At 44.5% G+C, this 21,468-nt stretch overlaps 1 protein-coding gene across 1 annotated transcript in view; it reads right to left on the bottom strand.

The window, feature by feature from the left end:
- Positions 1-7,985: 7,985 nt before the first annotated feature.
- Positions 7,986-21,468, bottom strand: part of klf7b (Kruppel like factor 7b) — a 66,696-nt gene continuing 53,213 nt past the window's right edge. The window contains exon 4 of the mRNA XM_068572368.1: positions 7,986-16,632. Coding sequence (XP_068428469.1) covers positions 16,581-16,632 — 52 coding nt within the window. The 3' untranslated portion in view covers positions 7,986-16,580. The remainder of the gene's footprint in view (positions 16,633-21,468) is intronic.

Here is a 21,468-nt window from a genome sequence, read left to right as displayed (position 1 = left end):
ACTGAGGCTGTAAAAAAATGTCGACAAGTTGATTTTTTTGTTCAATATGTATATTAAAAAAAAAACTACCTTTCAGAATGGACAATCCAGAGCCGCTCGGCGAGGACAGGGTCTTATTGTCCAACAAGTCCAACAAGTCTTCCTGCGAGGAGAGACGGGCCCTTCAGCATCCCCGTGGTCCGCCCCCTTTTTTTCAACAATCTTTGATGTTTGATGATTACAGACGGACAGAGAGGACACAAAGAGCTGCAGGCTTTTAGCTCCACGAACACGAGGAACCCTCTCTCTCTCTCTCTCTCTCTCTCGCTCTCTCTCTCTCTCTCAGGTCTCCTCTCAAAGGCCGGAGCGCCATCACAGACCTACATCTGAGCACAGGAGAGTCCGCGGCTTTCTGATTAAAGGAAAATTGATGTGTTTTACGTTACGACTCGGGTCTGGTTTTGTTGTTTTAACCATCATTTCCGTGGGTTATTATGAAAATATAAAGATTAGACTAGACTGAGAGCCTGACGTCGGGCCTGTCTTCAGGCATCGGTGAGCTAGATTGTTATAGCTGCCGGGCTGGATGTCATAGATTCAATTCATTTACTCGAGCTCTCTCTATTTACCACATGAAGTTAAGCCCAAATGTGCAGGCTGGGGTTATGAAGGTGAGTGAAAAGTGAAAGGTGAGCCAAACAACTTTCATTTTAAGGTACACTTCACCCCAAAATCTAAAAAAAACATTTTTTCCCTCTTAGCCGTGATGCTATTTATCGATCGAGATTGTTTTTGGTGTGAGCTACATGTAGTGTTGGAGATATCCGCCCTACAGATGTCTGCCCTCTCGCCAATAATGGAGCTTTATGACTTGTGGCGCTCAAAGAACATAAAAATACCCTTAAAGAAATGTTTTCTTTCGACCAAACTACAACATCTAACTGCGTAAGCGTGCGTCTACACGCGACGCTGCTAGCTCACATAGCACCGCGGCGGACGGGTGTATAGTTTGGTAGAAAGAAAATAGTTCCAACACAAAAACGGATGAGAAACAACACCACCGGTAAGGTTTTAGGGTGATGGACTTAGACTTTTGACTCACATTATTTTTATTGTTATAGACACAATTTGTTTCCTCTGCAGGATGCAATAGAAAGCACTAGGACACTCTACAGTACACACTGGGGCAATGCATAAAAACACTGCATATGATATGATATCACATTACAGCTATACATTCAGCAGCACTTAATTGTCTGAACGCCGCTGATAATTCCCCAGGAAGTTTCCTGGAGAGAATTTGGAACCGAGAAAAGGAACTTCCTTGTTAAAAAAAAGAAAAAAAGAAGCTCCGATTAAATCTCCATTCATTATGCGCGCCTGCAGACAAATTTCACATTTTTGCATGTTCAAGCTGTGCATCCGACTAAAAGCCTCTCTTAGGTTACCCGTAATGTGAAGCAATTATCTGGAAGTGTGCCGATTAAACAGCGTCGCCATTTCCCCAACAGGAGAAGAAGAAAATACTACAGGACACGAGAATAAGACACTATAAGACACCATGGAAACCCGTATAGGACGATATATAACAAGCCGGGGAATCGCCAAATAGTTTGGTGAATCAGCCGCTGACAAAGAAAAGCTCTCTGCAATATATCCTATACTTCGGCTGTGCGTTAGGGATGCGCAGTGGAGAGCCAGTGGGACTCTTTGCTTGCACCAGTGCATCAACATTACGCTCACGGATGTTCCACTACAGCACGTGTGGATCAGGATCACCAGTGCAGGAGTTGATCATCTGCAGGCGCTGCAGTAAAACTCAACACTTCTGTCCAGTAATAATAAGAGAGAGAGAGAGAGAGAGAGAGAGAGAGAGAGAGAGAGAGAGAGAGAGAGAGAGAGAGAGAGTGTCCACAGGAAAAAGCAAAAGAGCAGGATGGAGGACAGGTTTTTTTATTTTTTTTATTCCGGTAAACACTGTCTCAGCTGACGCGCAGTGAGACGGAAGAGGAGAAAAAATAGAGGCTGCTGTCAAAGATAATGCCCCCCAGCACCCCACCTCCTCCTTTCCCCACTCTCTTTCTCGATATGTGCAGGCACTGAATAATTTAAAGCTTTACTGTACAGCCGGCGATAAAGTCAACCAAAACGGCAGAAGCTCTGACTGAGACGGAGGAGGACGGAGGTGGAAAACATCACTGCTCGACATTCGACTCTCCGAGATAAGAGAGGACGTGCGGCGCTCACTGTTCCAACAATGAGGACGATTTACCAGATTACTGCTGCAGATAAAGATGTAATGCAGCCCGATTACATCTCAATAACCCGTCCTAGTTGGGGGAGGCTGGGCCCTTTAGTTTTACTCAAGTCGGCATGTGTGTGTGTGTGTGTGTGTCTGTGTGTGTGTGTGTGCTCCTGCTGAGAAACTTAGCTAGTGTTATTTCCTCACGAGAGCAGGGTGATAATGCAAAAACACCTTTTAATGCCCTTTGTGGCAAACAATGAAAGTGATTTGTGGGAAAAGATTTCAAGATATTTCAAAAATAAAAGGCACAATGTCACCTTGCCGTCGCATCTATAGTTTTTACAATCATTTTATTGGGAAACTTGTGGTGTCGTGACCTTTTGAATTTTTTTTATTTTTATGATTTGTTTGAGATTTAAGTATCAGAAAAGTCTGTAAAGGCAAAACAAGGGCTCAATGTAGTTTAATGACTCAGGCCGCAGGAGGATGTATAAAGGTCACGCAATTTACAAACTGTATATCAAAATCATGATAAACGTCATACGACCAAAGGGCTTTGGCTCGTTCTCCTTGAGTCAGCGTTTGCTTGGGAAGATGAACGTTGATTTATGTATTTTAAACTCAAGAAAGTGTGCCGTCTCAGCGGAGGACATAATGCAGGGAGGGCCTCGACAAAAACACGATTGTGAAGTAGCCTCTGCAGCGGAGTGGAAGGCTGAAGCCGCCTGCCCCGGGTGGACTAACGCTGTTCCTCTGTTGCTCTGCCTGTAAGACAACAAGGAGCCATCTGAGTCACATGACGTGTTGCACAGACTATGTAAAAGAAGCAGACGTACTCACTGGGACATCAGCCGTTGTGTTTGTGTACTGCCATTTGGAAGCCTGGAGTTTGGCGAGCTTGGCCGTCGCCATCTTGGCTTTTTCCAATCAGGGGATGGAAGTTACTGCATTTGAAATGCGGAGGGACATAGTGACGTCGTATACGACGACTCGTAGTGGCAGCGACCTGTCAATCACAGTTGCCCCACCCTGAAGTATATATGCTTTATGGTCCGTTTGACTCTAAATGGACCATCATTTACTCAATGAACATCATGCTGTATTGAAGAAGACTGGAAACTAGGGATTGAGAAACTCATGTTTACAATGTTTACTGAGGGAATAAATCAAGAGAGAAGTAGAGTCATTTTCTCATAGACTTCTATACAATCAGACTTCTCTTTGCAACCGGCTCATCAACCACAGCAGCTTGCTCAGTGGCCTTGTGCGTCAGACTTTGACGCTCCCCGTGATTCTTTCGCTTCACTTTTACAACTCTGACAAGAGTAAAAGAGGAAATCAGGTGGTGTATGCTAAAGAGCGACAAGGTCCACAAAGGATGGATGTTGGGGGTGGAGGGAAGGTACAAACAAACTCAGCATTGTCCCCCAGGAGACCGATGTTTTGCTCCCATGCAGAACCAAACTTCAATGACGTCTTTTTTTAAGCTAACTTAGCTAACGTACGCAACCTAACAAACATACACTTGAACCCGTACCAAGACCTTTTCATAAATCTAACCAAGTAGTAATTGTACTCAACATACTTCACATACTTAGGTTATGAACACAAGGTCAAAGTCCATCGGACTACCCAACACGCGGAAAAATGGCGCTAAAGGGGCACCCAGTGGCACAACGGGTCCCGACCACACGCTGCCAGATTTTGACGGGTTGCAACGAACACTAGTGTAAGTGTGTGTGGGAGAGAGAGAGCGAGAGATAGAGAGAGAGAGAGCGAGAGAGAGAGAGTGAGAGTTACTGAAGCTGACTGAGGAGGAAGCAGAGACTGACAGGGAGACAGAGATTAGCGGCGATAGCGGGCTAATGTGTGTTTGACCTCCTGAGTGGCTGTAAGCAGCAGATAAGCTAAAGACTCGATTGTCTGTGGACCTCCGCGGACACTCGCTGTAATTAGTTCATCTATCTGAACATGTAAAGACAGACGTTACACGCGCCGCTTCTCTCTGCCTCGCTGACCCCGGGAGTCCAGGCTCTTGAGCTTTGACCTCTGCGGACTAAGCCGCTGGACTCTCGGAGAAGTTCTTGCGCCTTTTTCTTTGCCCTCAATTAACATTACAATACATGCAAGCTGCAGGAGAATGAAGAATCTAAACGGCGAGTTTTTGGTTAAAAACCACAAACAAAAGTTAGCTCAGGAAACAAGCAGGCAAACGCTATCAACACTGAGTGCACAGTGTTTGCAACGCAGGAAGACCGAGTCAAAACTAATCAGGGTTCCCACCTCCTAGAGCTGGCAGGAGCTGTATTGAGTTTGGCAGCCTGAAACGACCCTGAACACCGGGAGACCCACAGCAGGGAAACACACCTGACCGAGACGAGCACGGCGTTCCTTTGTATTCACCGCAAACGCTACTTCACGAGACTGAATATTTATGGAGGATTAATACTCTCCGGGCGCCAGAACATCCACAATATTTATTCATTTCTTGCTATTCTACTTCCTGAACCGCAGATGGACATGACTTTTGCATACATGTGGGCAAGACGTTGATGAAGATGTATTGATTCTCTCTGGCTTCTCACGAGTTAATACATGCGCTATTATTTATTTATTTTTTCGTGGCTAGTTTAAGTACACAGTAAAATATGATCAAATATTTGAACCATTTCTGGCATTAAAAAAAACTTTGTTATGTGTAAATAATGATTTAGTCCAGATGGTTGACTGTTTACTAAATGATCTGCTGTTGAGGGATCAATATTTGACATCCTTGTGTGTGTGTGTGTGTGTGTGTGTGTGTGTGTGTGTGTGCATGTGTGTGTGTGTGTGTGCTTCCCGCATTTGGTTTCCAAACTAAATGCACCTAAACTGACAACAATATTTAGGGTATAAGCAACTAATTCTGCCAAAACTTCAGTCTAAATCAGTCTAAATGGAGGCGATGCCTCTTTGCTCTGAATTCCGTATGAATCAAATACTTCATTTGCCATAGCCACAATCTTTACCCCACGTTAAATTGACAACAAATTATATATTTAAATTAACAAATTATCCAAGGACACTGTGAGTGAAAAATGTGACAACACGTTGCATCCTCCTTCGGCTCCACAGAGCTTTATAGTGAGTTAAAGCCTATTGTCATAGACTTTGTATCCCGCCCTTTAGTCTTATGGTAATAAAGCTTTAACGTCTATGACAGGTGTTATGGTTGTAGAACATTGGCAATAATGTCAAAGTCTATCGTCTCTCACATGTTGGACCTTGCATTACTCCTCACCTTTCCTACGAAAGCCAGCTTCACGTGACAATTTCCGATTGTGTCATGCACACGGTCTTTAAAAAAACTTTGGTCTTCACAGGACTACTACAACACTACTCCTTTGTTCGGTTTAGAAAATGATTGTGAGACACTTAGTTAGGTTTAGGCAACAAACCGACTTGATTAGGTTTAGGAAAAGACTGTCGCTTGGGCTAAAACAACTCAGGAAGAGCCGTTTATGAAGTACACAAGTTACGTGACAAATAACCCAGCGTCAATCGATCAGCGGCCTCCCGGCTGGAAGACCGCCTTGCACTGTGTGGGCTTTTGCGGTCCTTATACTACCTTTTACACGATTATGTGTCTAATATACAGAATGATTTTGTAGGAGACAGACAAATTACGGCGCATTATTTGTAATGCTTATAGCCGCAATCGCTGGAAGAGAGCAGCCTGCTGCTCATGTGTTCATCATTAAATTGTTCAAAGAGCACAACATTTGGGTTGCCCATCTCGAGGGTTCAAGGTTCACCCACCACAATACGTCCCCTTCTCGCTCCTGTGGGAGCGACTGTGTCACATCATCCAAAGCTTCGTGCACAACCTCTGTGACATGTCTTTGAGTACAAAGCAGCATCTCACGGGCTGGTGGGGGTCGAGCCGCTCAAATTACGAGCTGACATGGTCCTTCTGGGGAGATAAGTATAGAATATGCCGCGGGGCGACTCCCCACATTTCTGTTTATTCCTGCCGTTAAGGAAAGCTGACGGTGTGTCGTTCCTGTAAACACTAGTACGGACTAATGCTGCTGAATAAGATCACACACGGCTCACTCGGCTTCCTGGACAAGAACTGAATAAGCTCGCGGAACTTTAAAATGCCCACACGAGTCATCATTGTGAATTCCCATTTTCCAGCCAACACAGCCCACTGCTGAGAAATGATAATAATCCTCCGTGTTGGCTTTGCTAAAACGTCTTCGTCCAGCATCGTGAGCACGCCGAGAGCAAAGAATACAGAGCCATGGAAAGTGTGTGTTTACAGAAGAGCCAAGTGAGCCGTTACAGTGATTTAAATCACAGTTATGAATATCAACTATGTCCTTCCAGAGAGACACGATCACAATTTGGTCCCCTTTAATAAGTTAATTAGCAATTTCTATGTAAGAGGACAAACTGGCAGAGCAGACACATTGTACGCGAGCTCCCTTACGTCTGCTTAATTGATCCCCAATTAGCCATTAATTATTTGATTACCCCATTTAGTCTGCGTGTCATTGGTTTGTATGTCAGCTCAGTCGGTGACAAGTGCGCTCTAATTAAAGAGCAGGACACTATGAGCAGCCTCGAAGAAGCCATTTACAGGCGGGGGGAGCGCTATAGATATTCATGAGATTGTTTTAATTTGTAATAAAGAGCGGAATTACCAGCAGTGTTGAGAATATGAGTCTCGCCGTTGGCAGTAATGCGACGCTGCTTCTCCGTACGTCCGCCCTCTTGCCAACGGCTGGACGGTATGCGTCCATCTGCCTCAAACGGCCATTACGACGGAATGATGTGCCGCCGTGGTACTCATGATTAAAGTCGCCTGGGTGACCATACAGAGGCCGATTGCAGTCGCTCTCCAGAAGGTTAGGTTCTGCCCGTCTGGCTCTAAGCGAAGGCGTGAGATGGGAATAAAGTGGAAAAGATGCACGTTGATCAAGTGGAATCTTTTTTTAAGCAGCACAATTTATTGCACAAGTGGATTTGGAATAAATAATCTGGAGAATATGACTCCTCCTGAGGCCTCCCACTGCAGACACAGTTGAACACACATAAAAGTACACTGCAGTTCAAGTGTGTCGTCTCCACAGCTGCTTCCATCAGTCAATCGATAAAGTTATCTCGTCACTTTTTTGATAACACAGTTTTCACAATTTTTTATGCAGAAATGTACACTTATAGTTCAAGCTTCTCCATTGTGAGCATTGCTGTTTTTCTTTGTCTTTTGCATTTATAAATTGAATATCTATAGGTTATAAACTGTTGGCAAATCCTTTGAAGATGCTAATTTGAAATTACGTACCACCGTCTGCGACGTTCCAGCAACTATGTAGCGTCAGCTCGAAATAGCCGAATGAATGTCATAATTTAACCTTCTAATTAATGCAGCAAACATGTGCGTTGCAATAAGATACAAGTTATACTAACTTCTCCTCACTCCTCATTTTAATGACATATTGTGTGTGTGTGTGTGTGTGTGTGTGTGTGTGTGTGTGTGTGTGTGTGTGTGTGTGGTGGGGTGGGGTGGGGGAGGTGGAGTTTGTAATATTCAGAGAAAACACCTATTATCCGTTAAATGTAGGTTGTAAATTTATGAGGAAAAAATAATAATATAAAAATTTAGTGGTAAGAATTTGAAAGAAGTTTGAATATTCTTTGAGATTATAAAGTCGTATTAGATAACCTTTAAAAAAAACACACACAGAAGAGAGCCATGACCAGATTCTACCATTTATTACACATATTACATTCTTAAATAAAAATGCTCCACTTAACAGTTCTTGCATAGATATCTTACAATACCAATTTAGAAAAAGAATTATGAAACAGACCAGTAACAAAAATAAATTTTCTTCTTCCTTAATAAAGAACATTAACATACTAACATCATATAATACAAATAATATTTTAAACACTTTGTACAGCAAAAAATTGTAAGTAAAACAAGAGAACTTAAGATGTAAAAAAAAAAAAAAGTCAACAGAGGTGATGGTATAAGAGGAAAGGAAGGCGGGTGTGGAGTGAAGGTTTATGGATCAAAGGTTGATATGAAAGGTATCAGAGTAACTGAGCCACTGCAGGACGGGTGAGTCGTGATGGTAAAAACACACCTGCTGTCTTCTCTTCTCTTATCTCAGGAAACATATAGTTGTGATCCCTTAGCAGTTATGGTTGGACATCACTGTGATGATGTAAAAGGGTGCTAAACCACAGCTTTCCTAAATGATGATGGTCCCTTCCCCTCCACCCACTCCAATATGCGGCCTGAGGATTGGCATCAAAAAGTTGTTGTACTTAGTTTGGGTATCGTCTTTATCGACAACTGTATGCTACACACCAGATGCATTGCAGAGATTTTTGGAGATTGCATTTAATTCGTCTTTCCAGCAACGTCCGTTTTGGGCAAGCTCGATGAAACCTCGAGTTTAACCAAACTCAGCTGAAGCTTTTGTATGACGCGTAAACCTGAGGACATCTTGCGTCTTCTTCGTGTCCGACATCTCTGAAAAGCAGCTGATGAGCAGCAACATGTTGTAGGAAGGTGTCACGAACAAGACTTAATAGTACGCAGGAACTTTGTTTGAAATGCTTCCTGTTAGGAAGTTATCGTTTATCCCATAAGTGAGTCTCAATAAAATCAAAATGAATCTTTCTAACGCTGTATAAAAGATCCAGGTGCGTAGGTGGACGTGCCTCGTAGCTTTTAATAAATAGACTGGAGGAGATTATCTTTCACCCCTGGACATTTTGTAATCCTGAGGAAGGGCGGGCAGATGGTTAGTCAGCAACACGTCGGAATATATTTCAGACTTGTTGAGGATTGTAAAAATAAAATATACATGTTTGGGAGATAAATAACACATTTCCCAAGGCGGGCGATCTTTGACGCTGTTCTAGTTAATTAAGCATGTCTTGTTCTGTTTGCACAGGAATGAAAAGTTGATCAGCAAAAATGAGTCAAATTCCATTACTAAGTTTGTCAATTTCCTCAGACGCAACACTGCAGTGTGCTATTTGACGGACGGACAAATGCAACCTTTTTGATGCCAATCCTTTTTGCACATAGTTAGAGTTTTTCCCAGCTATTCGACTCCTCTAAGAAGTAGTATTATGAATCCTAGGCGTTATGGTCTAACTGAGCAGATGAACTGACAGAGATGGAAAAGCACCTACAGGGAGGGGTCGACTCGACTTGGAAACTGTCCCCACCGACTGGCTATTTAACTGGAAAGGTGGAAATGATATAGCGGTCTCGCCAAAGAACTGCTCGGCGTTCCCGAGCAGCATTTAGCTGACGAGAAAGCTTCCCATGTACAGCCGGATATCTGAAGACGTTCAGGCCCCAGACGGCTCTGACTGCTTGTGGTTTTGGTGGAGAGGGTTCTGAGTGGGTGGAGGTGAAATATACAGACACAAGGAGGAGTAAAGATCTGTGAATCTCTTATATACTGACACATCAAGCATGGACAAACACAGTAGTTACAGACAGAGTCACTCCGGGATGCAATTGATACCAAATTTCAGCCAAGTCACAGCATGACTAAATGTCTGTCAACTAAGACAAACTCCTCCAGAACCACGGAGTTGGAAAGGGCCTTTCACCGGAAGCCAATGCGCAAGTGGACCTGAAGTAAATGGTTCTTGGTGGCAAAGTGCATCCTCGACATGGAACGAAATGTTAAGTGGATATTTGACAGAGTGCTCCAAAAGACTAAGCTAGCAGTGCGTGCACATGGAAGTAGTGCGATAGCTAAGTATGGTCATGTAGTGCAATGGTTTGCTTGAACTAAAGCAGGTCTATAGAAGCGCTGAAACGTCGGTTTCGTTTGCGTAAGATCTCACGCTATTTACAAAAGCTTCTATCTTCAGGGTGATATGATAGAGAACTGTGGAGACTGAAGCCTGGTCCCTGAAAAGGACTGTGTCCGGACAACTGGCTATAGTCACAGACGGTGTCTCAAGGCTGGTTTCACAATGGGTTTGTTGGTTTGGGGTCCGAATTCTGTGAGGTTGCCTGTAATATCTTCGTTATCGTGGCTGTGCAAACTGCTTTCTGACCAACAGTTCGTCAACGCTTCACATTTTGGAACCAATGAGGTTCAGTTTCTTTTGCACACGGGAAAACGTTGCAATTTTGGGCAGACCATTTCCACATTCAGACCAACCTGCCAGTGTGAAAGCGCCCTCAGTAAACTCCAAAGGACCGAACTTCTCCTCTGAATGGAGTTACATTTGATGTTTGGGAAAGGTCTCCAGCCCGCCTGTGACTTTGAAATATGACATCAACTATTCTCAGAAGCTAATTTAAAGTAAAGCTTCTTCACTCTAGCCGATAAGACCATGAGAACATTATTTTACATTTGTGAACAATGAGTTCGGCTCCAGCTGACAGTAGACGAGAGACCGAGAACGTTACGAAGCGTGAAGAGTCGGAGCGTACCGGTAATTAAGATTTAATGGAACGATCATGTAAGAAAAACAATCCCTCTCCTTCCACCTCCCATCCAACGCTCCTCTTCTGCCCTCTCGGCTCTTTCTTCTACATCTACTACATTCACAGCAGTTAACTTGCAAATGTGCATATCTTTGGGCGAAACGTGTAAAGTGTGCATTCAGCATTCCTGCGGCTGATAGTGCATGGACAACTGCTGTGGACAGAGAGGGAGAGATGGGGGTGAGAATGAAGGGATGGAGGGAGACAAGGATGGCCCTTTAACTGTGAAGGAAGAGGGAGGGTTTGGAGACATAGAGTGTATTTTATGTCTGCAGAGCCTTTGCAGATAAATGATAATTTAGTTTATCCCTTATCCATGAGATAAAACGCACGGGCTGATTTAATGATTTGAATATTCATGTGGGGAAATAATTTCCCCCAGATCATAGTTTAGTCTATGTGACAAACATCTCACTGTCTCCTGGCATTTCTCGACGCTAACGGGATCTTCTGTTTGTTGCGCATCAGATCTGTCCACTGGGTACATGGTGCTGGAACCGGTCCGGGCTCAAGGTCCCTGTTGTTGTTTTTTTTCTCCAGACCACTCAGTTTCCTTGTGACCCAGAGCTATCTCATTAGCTGAACTGCGAAGAGAGAAGAGGACCCGGGAGTGCCAATGCTAATCAGAGCAGTGGGACGGCTGCTAGCTGGCCCGGAGGAGCCTGAGGGACGACGGGAGACCCTTAACACCACTGTGATGTCAACATGGAGTTTGATGGAAGAGAACAACTATGAGTTGCATTTGTTGCACACTCGTCTTTTTGGTTCAGGGCACAATTAATTAATGTGTTATTCCTAAAAAATATGAATGTATATTAATATTAATGAGTGTACTTTAAGTAACAGTGTGTAGCATTTTAAGATATTCATTGGCAGAAATGCAATAGAGGTGTTTTTTTAATACCCCATTTCTTTCTACATGAGCCCAGAACGGAAAAACCCAACACTGGCCATTTTCGTTTTCCCGTTGGCCAACGTACTTCTCCTCCACCAGGGGTTACCTTAAAAACGCATGCACCCATTTGGCATTGGCCCACTGCAGCTTAACCAATGGCATACTAGCAATAAGTGTGCAAAAGAGTTTAGCATGCTGCTACCTCCATGGGCAGTTTTTTACGTAAATATTATTGTTTTTTTCATCCCATTTGTATTCAACGAAGAGCCGTCCTACTCTGCCTCTGATTGGCTAGTACTCGTTGGCGTCTTCGCAGAATTTATTCAGCTAACTGCTGATGAACAAGATTGGCGGGAGGTTGGTAGAGTTCATGATTTCTATTCAGTTGTGGAGGTTTTCATGACAATGGCAGCCTTTTTGTACATGAACTTTGCCGAAATTGATGGAATAAAGTGCATACAAATCTGTTAGAGAATTCAATTAAAATTAATGTTACAATTTATGTTGACATGGTACATCATATCAAAAACATGGCCCAAACCTTTACCGCTAGATGCCGTCAAATCCTACACACTGCACCTTAAAGGCTCATAATTTTAGTTGTTTATTGTAATCTTGTAATACTCTCTTCTCTTTTGACTTGTGCCATCAAGCTCCATGACTTGAAACAATGAATGAATGAGTGAGTGAATGAATGAGGGGTCTGATCAAAAACCTAATAAACACATTGTCAACCGTTGCTTAGATTAACAGCATTTTCAAACAGCAAATGCATCAACCAACATTTCTCCTCCACATGTTCAGCAGTAAAAACAATCTGTTATCAACCACTTTGCTGAATCACTGCTTCCCTCACAGTATGCCTAACGGGGACACACACACACATACACACACGTACACATTCATGCCATCAAAAGCCTCACAAAAGTGCTACGATCCCCATCCCTCTATGATTGTACTTCCTGTATAGGAGGGCTCCTTCTACATCCCGTCACATGTCTCAACATTTTAGCGTGATTTTGCATCATTTAAGCTGAAGAAAGAACAACCATCAATAGAGCTTCAGTCACAGAAACGGAACAAGAAAAGGAAATCAAAAGTGAGACGGTGGATTCGTCTCAGACGTGGGTTGCTTTACGTCATATTTAGCAGAAACAGAGAGTTAGTAGAGAAAAGCTGCCGCTGGATACAGAGGCCTCATATGGAGGCGGTCTCCCGCTGATCTCCCCTGACCGGGGAGACTCTGCCTGTGGCTAAAGGGCAGTTCCACGCTGGAGGTTTTTGGTATCGATTGTTCGAAGCTGCACCATAAACCCTCTCAAAGGGGAATGTTCTCACTATTTCACCTAATGAAGGCTGGCAAGGTCGACTGGCACAATGACCGGGCACGCCGGGATGGGAAATCCCCCCCGCTAGCTTCCGGGAACCCTGCGCCCTCACCCAGCTGCACCAGTCAACAGCAGCGAGTGTTAAGACTGTTTGCATGCGCTACGGGGCATATAGGTGGTGGTGGGCGGATGGAGCAGCGGTGTCGGTGTTGGCGGTATCAGCAATGCCCCCGATAGCCTCTTTTCTCTTGCAACCATGAGGCAATAGAAGCAGACGTTGTGGATGTGTGCTCGCCACAGCTTTCGCCTAGAATTCATCATTTTAAACAATAGACATTTTAGCGTTCGTGATTACATTCTGTTCACAGATAAAAGTCAACTGAAAAAAACCTCCAGCAGGATTATGTGTTTTTTGAAAGACATGTCCAGAAACCTCTAAACACTTGTTATCAACATAAAGTGGCAAAACGACATTCTGACCACAGATGTGTTATAAGACTTGGATAAGGCGCTAACGTTATAATTCGGTCCAGTGGCCACTTTTGGTATTGCGGTGAAAAAACACCCTGCAGTCCAAAGTTCAATTATGACTATTTCTATTGTGACATTTTTAATCTTTGGAGGTTTTAAACTTTCCTCAAGGAAACCGATTTGAAAGCCTGCAATGTAAAGTCTACGGGCAGAGCGGGGACTCGTAGAGCGGGGCCAGCGGGAGAAACACTCCTGCTCATGCTCAGCGGGCCGAACACTACGGAAGTAAGTATGCGCCAGGAGAGCAACTCTTATTGGACTGAATAGGCGCCATCTTGAGCTCCAAGTATCCAGTTCTTATAATACATCAATGACTTGTGCGAATTACCCAAGCTAGCTAGTTGGCTTTGTGTTACTAGCTAGCAAACGGCTGTTAGCAAACCATCCCACAGGCCTTTGGCATTAACATGTATTTTATTCACTTCCTTATTGTGTTAATTAGAATAGCAAAGCTAAAATACTTTGCTACCTTGAGCTGCTCAGATTAATTTAATTGATATATCACCAACATGAATGCAGGGGGTTGCACTCAATCCTCTATCAACAATATGATATGGAAGAGAAGTTTGGGGATCCGAATGACAGTTTGCTTAAAGGACAATAATAATTTTGTCATTTTCTTCACCAGACTTTCAATTGTTGGAAAACTGATTCTACAGATTTCCAGGTCAAGACATTCAAATTCACTGTACACGAAAGGCAGGCTCGAAAGGTCTGTGAGGAGTATTGACATGTTTTCAACATGCTTTGCGAGAAGGACCTGCTGCATTTGTTTTACTTCTATGTATTATTCGATGAAAGCGGTGGCTCGTACCCTCAATCGTAACCGACGACGCGACCAGAGTCTCTGGAGCGAGAGCGCTGTGGAAATGAGAGGCACAAACTGTAGCGAGGGATATGTGGGTGATTGCTGGAACCGAGAACAAGCTGATTTCTCACTTCAAAGGATTTGGAATCGTTTGTTACCTCCAGCCGAGAGCTAAGATACTCTTTTACTAAACAACAGTTGCTAAATTCCTACTGTGAAAAAAGATCTGGGAGCAGAACATATAATTCCAGGAAGTGTGTGTGTGTGTGTGTGTACATGAGCTTGTGTGTGTGTGTGTTTGCAATAAAGCCTGCCATGCAGTGTTTTGTTTTCCAACTCTGTTCATTCGTTTATTAATTATTTTCCTAAATCTTATTAGTCTTATCTCAAGAGGAGCCGTGAGCAAAGAAACCGCAGTGTAAGTCTGTGTGTGTCGACGGAGTATGTGTTTTTGTTCTCTATACAATGTGTTGCGCGAGACAGAAGAGTTTTTTGTGTGTTTTTTTTTTTTTTCATCTTTTTTTTTTTACCAAGTCTTTTTATGAGGTTTTTTTTCTTTGAGTTCATTTTTTTTTTCAGCTGTAGAAAAAAAAGAAAAAAGAAAAAGCACAGATAACATTGAAAAAAAGAAAGAGAGTCAGTGCAGTCAATGGATACGAAACAGGCAAATTCGACCGGGGCCGGCGTGACCGCGTCCGTCGCACAAAGGGTTCGGGGGTTTGGCGCCTCGAGTCCCACGCGAGTGAGCAAAAAGCAGCTCCTCAGCCTCGTGCCCACGCGGTGCTGCCCGACCAGATGAGATCTCGGAGTCTGTGAAAGAGCTCCAGGACGACTCTCACAATCAACAAAAAGCACAAGAAAGAAGAGAAAACAGGTTTTCCATTTATCCCAGCGAGTCCTCCGCCCAACTCCGGTAAGAGTGCGAGACCGCGAAGGGTCATGCGAGGGGTTTCGGCTCCCAGCTGGAGTGATTCGCAGGGCAGGAAGAGCAGCGCTGAAAAAAACAAACAGAACCTGAAGACCTCTCTGCTTTTATTTCAGTCCAAAAAAGTACAAATCCCTTTTTCTGAGTGTTGGTATGATTCTGTTTCTTTTTTTTTTCTTTTCTGTTCATCCACTGGTTGCTCACAGACTGCAGAAAACAGAAACAGAGCCGGTGCACATGGGGATTAAAAGACCAACAACGCTCCCCTTCTCATCCCACACATTCGGTTGAAGACATCCTAAAGATTTTCATTTTTTAAATTTTTTTTTTCAGTTTTTCTTTTTTTCTCTCCCTCAAACACAATTCAGTGAGTTTTAAGACGTTTTCTCCAAGAGAGAAACAAGAACAAAGTGTCATTCTTTGCAATAACCACAATAAGAAGAATTATCGTCCTCTAAGTAGAAAAAAAGGGAAGAAAGTGTCGCTGCGCATTTCTGTCAGATGTCCTGCGGAGGCGGCAGGCGTCTCGGGGTAGGTGAGAGATGCAAACACCCACCGGAGGAGAGCCTGAGAGCTGCAGCAGCACCCGCTGACCGAGGCCCCCATGGGTGCGCTGAAAAAAAGCACCCGGCGTCCGGGCCCTGATTGTCAGCTATATGCTGGAAGTCAAGCCGGACAGTCTCTCTCCTGCAGATTCGTTGTTTTCTTCACATAGATTACTGACTGCGGCAGATGATGGTTTCTGATGTTCCGTGTATGAGGAATATTGAAGAAACGAAAAAAAGCTATGATAAAAGTTGAGTATTTGATTTCTAAAGCCGGTAAAGCACTAACGACGGACTACGAGGGTATTGAAAGTTTTCCCCACTGAACTAACTCCTCACCTAAAGTGACTTCATGGTTTAAACACACTGACTACAGAGAAAGAAAAAAGGCGGCGGTAAGTAAGATAAGTACATGTTGGTTTGGCAGTGTCCAAGCCCCCAGAAGCCGCATGAGAGCAGCCGGGGTTCACCGGGATGATGCATTCAAAGACGGGTGTGCTGGGTGTTCACTATTGCAAGTGTGTAGTTTTAAAGAAAAAAACAACAATCTAGCTACTCCTCGTTTCCCCTTCCGGTCGCAGCCTCCGACGAGAGGGCCGTCGCTCCGTTTTGATCTCCCTCTCAGATGGACGCGCCGCCCTGCAGGCGCCGTGGCCGCCGGCTGGTTTATGGACGGGGTGAACGAGGCGGGCGGTTGGTAGCTCGACTGCCCTCTCTCCTCCTATCTCCTCCTCCTCCTCCTCCTGCTCCGATTTCTCCTCTCGCTTCTCCTCCTCCTTCTTCCTCTCCTTCTCGTTTTGCCCTCAGATGTGCCTCTTCATGTGCAGGGCCAGGTGGTCCGACCGAGAGAAACACCTGCAGAGAGAAACGGAGAAGTCAATCCCACAACCTGAGTATGCATGAATCATGTCAGGAAAAGGAGATGGAGAAAAATGTGAAGCATTTTTAAAAAGTGCAAAAAGCATAATTAGTCTTACTTTATTTGAGATTCGAACCAAATAACCAGAATACATCGGGCAAGTGCTGCTGATCAATGCCACAAACTCTGTATAGTATAGACCCCTGAACCTCCCACCGGCTATGTGTATTTGCTGGAAATGTTCCACAGTTCCAGGCTCCCTGCTCCACATGTTGGCTCAATGTGCTTAATGGTAACTGAAATACACCCTGGCTCTGGGTAAAGTTGTCAGTCTGACGCCCCCTGAACTGTCCGCCTTGCACTCTGGTTTGATGGTGAAAACTTACATATTCTGTTAGTTGGAAAGCTAAGTGACCTGTGATGAGGTTAAAGTCTGAAGGTTAAAACTGTTCGCTCTGGCAGCACTCTTGCCATCGTCCGCACTGTTAGCACCGTTAGCTTCTAGCCGCTTTCTCAGACATCGCCGTGTGCAGAGCCGTGTGTAGGCAATCCCGACTGTAGGCGTTGTAGCTACTGCTATCAGTAGACTGGAAAGGTTTTGATACTACTTTTAACATCTTAAAAGTGTTGCGTAGCAATACCCGGTCCTGCCCTTGATGTGCGCATTAGCCACACAAGCTAACTAGCTAATGTGTAACGTACCAAAAGAACGACAACATCTCACAAATGCTGAGTATGAATGCAACACTTTGCTCTGGCTTTGTTGACCTTTGGTTCAAATGGAAATGAACCCCAATGGATGAAGTAAACCAGGCTGGACAATATATGGACGTGATGGTACCTCTCTTAGCGCACATCTTTTTAAAACAAGACAATGATAAAAAAAAGAAGCTAAAAGCTAAAAGCTAGGAAAATTGTCTCAGAGAGCGCACGGCTTAATACACACATATATTAATGCAGAGAATGGCGGAGATTTTTTAAACACCTTGGTTTTGAAACGACAGTGAACTTCAATAGTCTTACTTCATTATGTCACACCAGTAAAACCCAAACGTAGAGACGAATATTGGCCAATTCAGGCTCAGTGATTTCCTAAATACGACTCAAACACGACCATAAATCACAGCCAGACCTCCCCAGCTCTGCAGTCAGTCCTCGAGCTCCGAGAAGGAATACTATTGTAGAAACTAATTAGATATGCATCGTGAACACGGACACTAATGCAGACAGGCTGGCAGTACTTTCTGAAGCCGGGCAATTTAACTCAGCGGTGACTGCGCCGGGTGCGAGAGAGAGACATAAAACCAGGTGCTGGTTGATGTGGAGTATGAGAATCGCGAGCGTTTTAATTTAATTACACCATTAAAGCTGAACATTCCCAATAAAAATGAATCGCAAATGATATGAATAAAGGAGAGGCAAAACAAAATGTGGGCGAGGAGAAAATGAGAAATTAAAAATTCAATTTGCCAGAGGCTTTATTCATTATTAATTAGTCAAGGCCATTCTATTCTATGTGTGTGTGTGTGTGTGTTTAGGCAGAATATCCAGATGCAAGTAGACAGAGCTCAACACTCAAAAGTACAATAGAAAGTTTTGCACGTTGCAGCAAAATCTGCGGCCTCGCTGCTGGTTCGTTCTCCTGATGTCAGTCTGCAGATCCTGCAGGAAGTTTTTAAGTTCAGTAATCAGCTTGCGACGCCACATTGAGCTCGGAATATAAAGTAATCGGTTCAAAATATTCGCAAGAAGCCGTCCTCACAAATTGAACTGAAAGGAGATCCTGAAGAAGTCCTGTGCATAAAGCTGTGAGTGCTATATTCAGACATATCCCGTCCAGTCAAATAAATCTCAGCCTGTGACATCATCGGCCGAACTGATGCTGCTGAGCAACCACCTGACACACACGCATATATATTAGCTGCACCGTATGGCGGTTAAAAAAAGGAAAATAGCAGGAGCTTAACCGCAACCGCTTCATGACGATAAGCGAGTGTTACAGCGCTTATCGCACCATTCACAACTTGTTACAGCGTCAGCCGCTACCGCTTCACAACGTGAACCTCGTGTTACATTGTCACCCGCGATCGTTTCACATCGTCGACCACTTGTTACGTTAGCGAACGCGAAACGACGTTTCGCTAATCTCCGACATTTCACGACGTTAAGCTGTACCGGGCTTCTGCCCAAGCTGCGAAATTTGACGAGTCAGGGTCTCGTGCACAGTTTACTGTCGTCAGATGTGTCGTCGTCTCCAGGATGTTAGCTGAAAACGCGGCGGATGTGGATGGAACCCCCTTTGACGTTGAAAATGTCATCAGGTTTTCCAACTTCGTCGTATCACTGTGAACGCCATGCGAGTGTACAGCTGAGCTTTGCCCTCATCCCTGTTGTCTGTGATCTAGCGTGGCCATGTGGTACCTACTGTACACCTTCACCAATCTGTGTGTGTGTGTGTGTGTGTGTGTGTGGCTGGACAGATGGCCATGCCAGTTACTGTGTCACTGGTGGGGCGTGGAGCAGCCAGACCAGCTGGTACCGCCCCCCCCCGCCCCCTTTCCTCCTCCCAACGCACACACACTCCTCCTTCCCATCCGCCACTTCCCCTCCTCTAAACTCTCCCTTCCCCTCCTCACTTCTTTTTGTCCTCCTCCTCATCAGTCCTCCTCCTTCCAGAAACATCGGGGGGTCCCCGCTTGATTAGGCAGGATTAATGACAGACTACAGTGTGTGTGTGTGTGTGTGTGTGTGTGTGTGTGGTTGTGCTTGTGTGTGTGTGTTTCCCCAGGAGAAATTGTGTCAGATTGAACAGTCTATCTAATGTTAACCTCTCCATGGCTGCCACTTTTTGCCATTCTCATGGTAATATTTTAAAGGACTCCACCCACCACAGATGTGTTTGTGTGTGTGTGTGTGTGTGTGTGTGTGTGTGTGTGTCTGTGTGCGGCTTTAAAGATACATCCTGGTTATGTTAAGCATGTGTTTCCATCCACTTTGTAAATTGAGCATCAAAAAGCCTTCCGGGCTATCCTAAAGGAATACTGGAAATATGTAAACAAGACAATAGATGCTTTCAGACAATGAGTATTTTAGGTGGCGGCAGCACGAGGATGCTGCTATTCACCTTTAATCTCATCATGCAGCCAAGTGGAGCCGGTTGTAGTTTCAAATGAAGGAAATATGACGCGATTATACGTCTATACCTTTTTTTATATATTAATAAATAACCATTCTCTGCATGTCCTGAGTTTACGATGAACGATTTAGGCCTTTTAGCTCCAGCCGCCCCAAAGTCGCGTCTGATTGGATTCACTTTCGCGTATGAGTCATGAAACGTTTGAAACCGTTCCACCACCAAGTAGTGATGTTCCCACGGAGGCAGCAGAAGTTTATTTTCTAAAAGACACCACGCATACAAAGCATGTAAATTGTCCAAAACGGTCACTGGAGAGCGTCATAGTTTGAAGTTTCCAGAGCAGAACTGAGGAAGTTGTCGTCTACTTTTTTTCTCGGCACATTTCATTGACGTACGCCGACGTGTAACTCTCACTTTGAATTCGAGGGACCTGATATTTTTCCAACACAGATGTCCGTCCTTTGCGGAGGTGATTCTATCGGGAGAGATTGGCGAGGACTCCGACTGCGAGTCAGCAAAACTGCCGATGCGGAAAAAAAGGACGTTTAAGCTCAAAATACCTTCTTTACTCGATGCAGATCTAATGGACGCGGTTATGATGCATTTTACGCCTGCGTCATTGTTACAGCTGGACCTTTTGAATGTTCGCGTTTGAGCGTCTTTGCGTTCAGCACGCATGCGTGCGTGTGTGTGTTTGTGTGTGGATTCTCCGCACACTGCGTTTGTGTGTGAGCCAAGACGGAGCTAATACAGTCCCAGCTCTCAGCGAGGATTAGAAGCTTCCAGCAGGTTTCTGGAGGGGTTTATGTCTAAAACTCAAACTAGAGGGAACCCGCTACAGCCAATTACACTGTCTCTAGGGCAAACGTGTGTGTGTGTGTGTGTGTGTTCGTGCGTGTTGTGCACCAAAAAAGGTAGTGCGGGCACACACACATACAGAGAGTGTGTATGTTAAAGTGGAGCTGGCATCTGGTGCCACTCAATTAGCCGTGACCAGTCTGCCAAGAGCCAGAATCCATTTAACTGCCAGCACAGGGGCATGAGTAAGCACACGCACACACACACTCACACACACACGCACGCACACACTCACGAAACCCACACTCTACCTCCAGGACCAAACAGAGATGCTGTGACGTCCCTGGCTTTTGTCCACAGGGAGACTTAGTTTCCTTTCATTTTGAAACGCACACTGCATCATCTCCTTTCGCTTCTTTTATTTTTTTCTACCTTTGTTTTCCACCGAGGTCAAACCGGGTCGAACATGAGTGGGTGAAAGAAAACGCAGTGGCGCAGGGCCAATGAGTAAAATCTCCCACTACCACCCACTGGTTGTAGAGACAATAAAAACTGCCAAAAAATAAATAAAAACGCCAATCCGTGCGGTATTTAAATTCAATGAAAGATTCCTAATCGTTAAATTGCTCCGATAAGGCTTCCTTCCGAGCTGCTCGTGTCTTCGGCTGTCTTCAAACAAACTCATTTCCAGTGATTTGCCTCTGAAAGTGCTAATGTGAGGACTTTTTATTCCCCCGTGCGTGAGACGAGACACGTGAACTGAGCCCAAAGGCGTCGCGGGGAGAGAACGAGTGAAAAAACAAACATTGTTTGATTCATCATTCGTCGGAAACCTTTTGTGGCAACTGCCTGCTGCCTCAAATGCATTACCGAGAGGTGCACAACAAAAGAAAAATTG

Source organism: Clinocottus analis, unplaced genomic scaffold (assembly GCF_023055335.1).
Source record: "Clinocottus analis isolate CAN_PGR_092001 unplaced genomic scaffold, fCliAna1.0.p SCAF_12, whole genome shotgun sequence".
NCBI classification, from domain to species: Eukaryota; Metazoa; Chordata; class Actinopteri; order Perciformes; family Cottidae; genus Clinocottus; species Clinocottus analis.
Note: the sequence above shows the minus strand (reverse complement) of the source record. Positions and strands in the feature narration are given on the sequence as shown.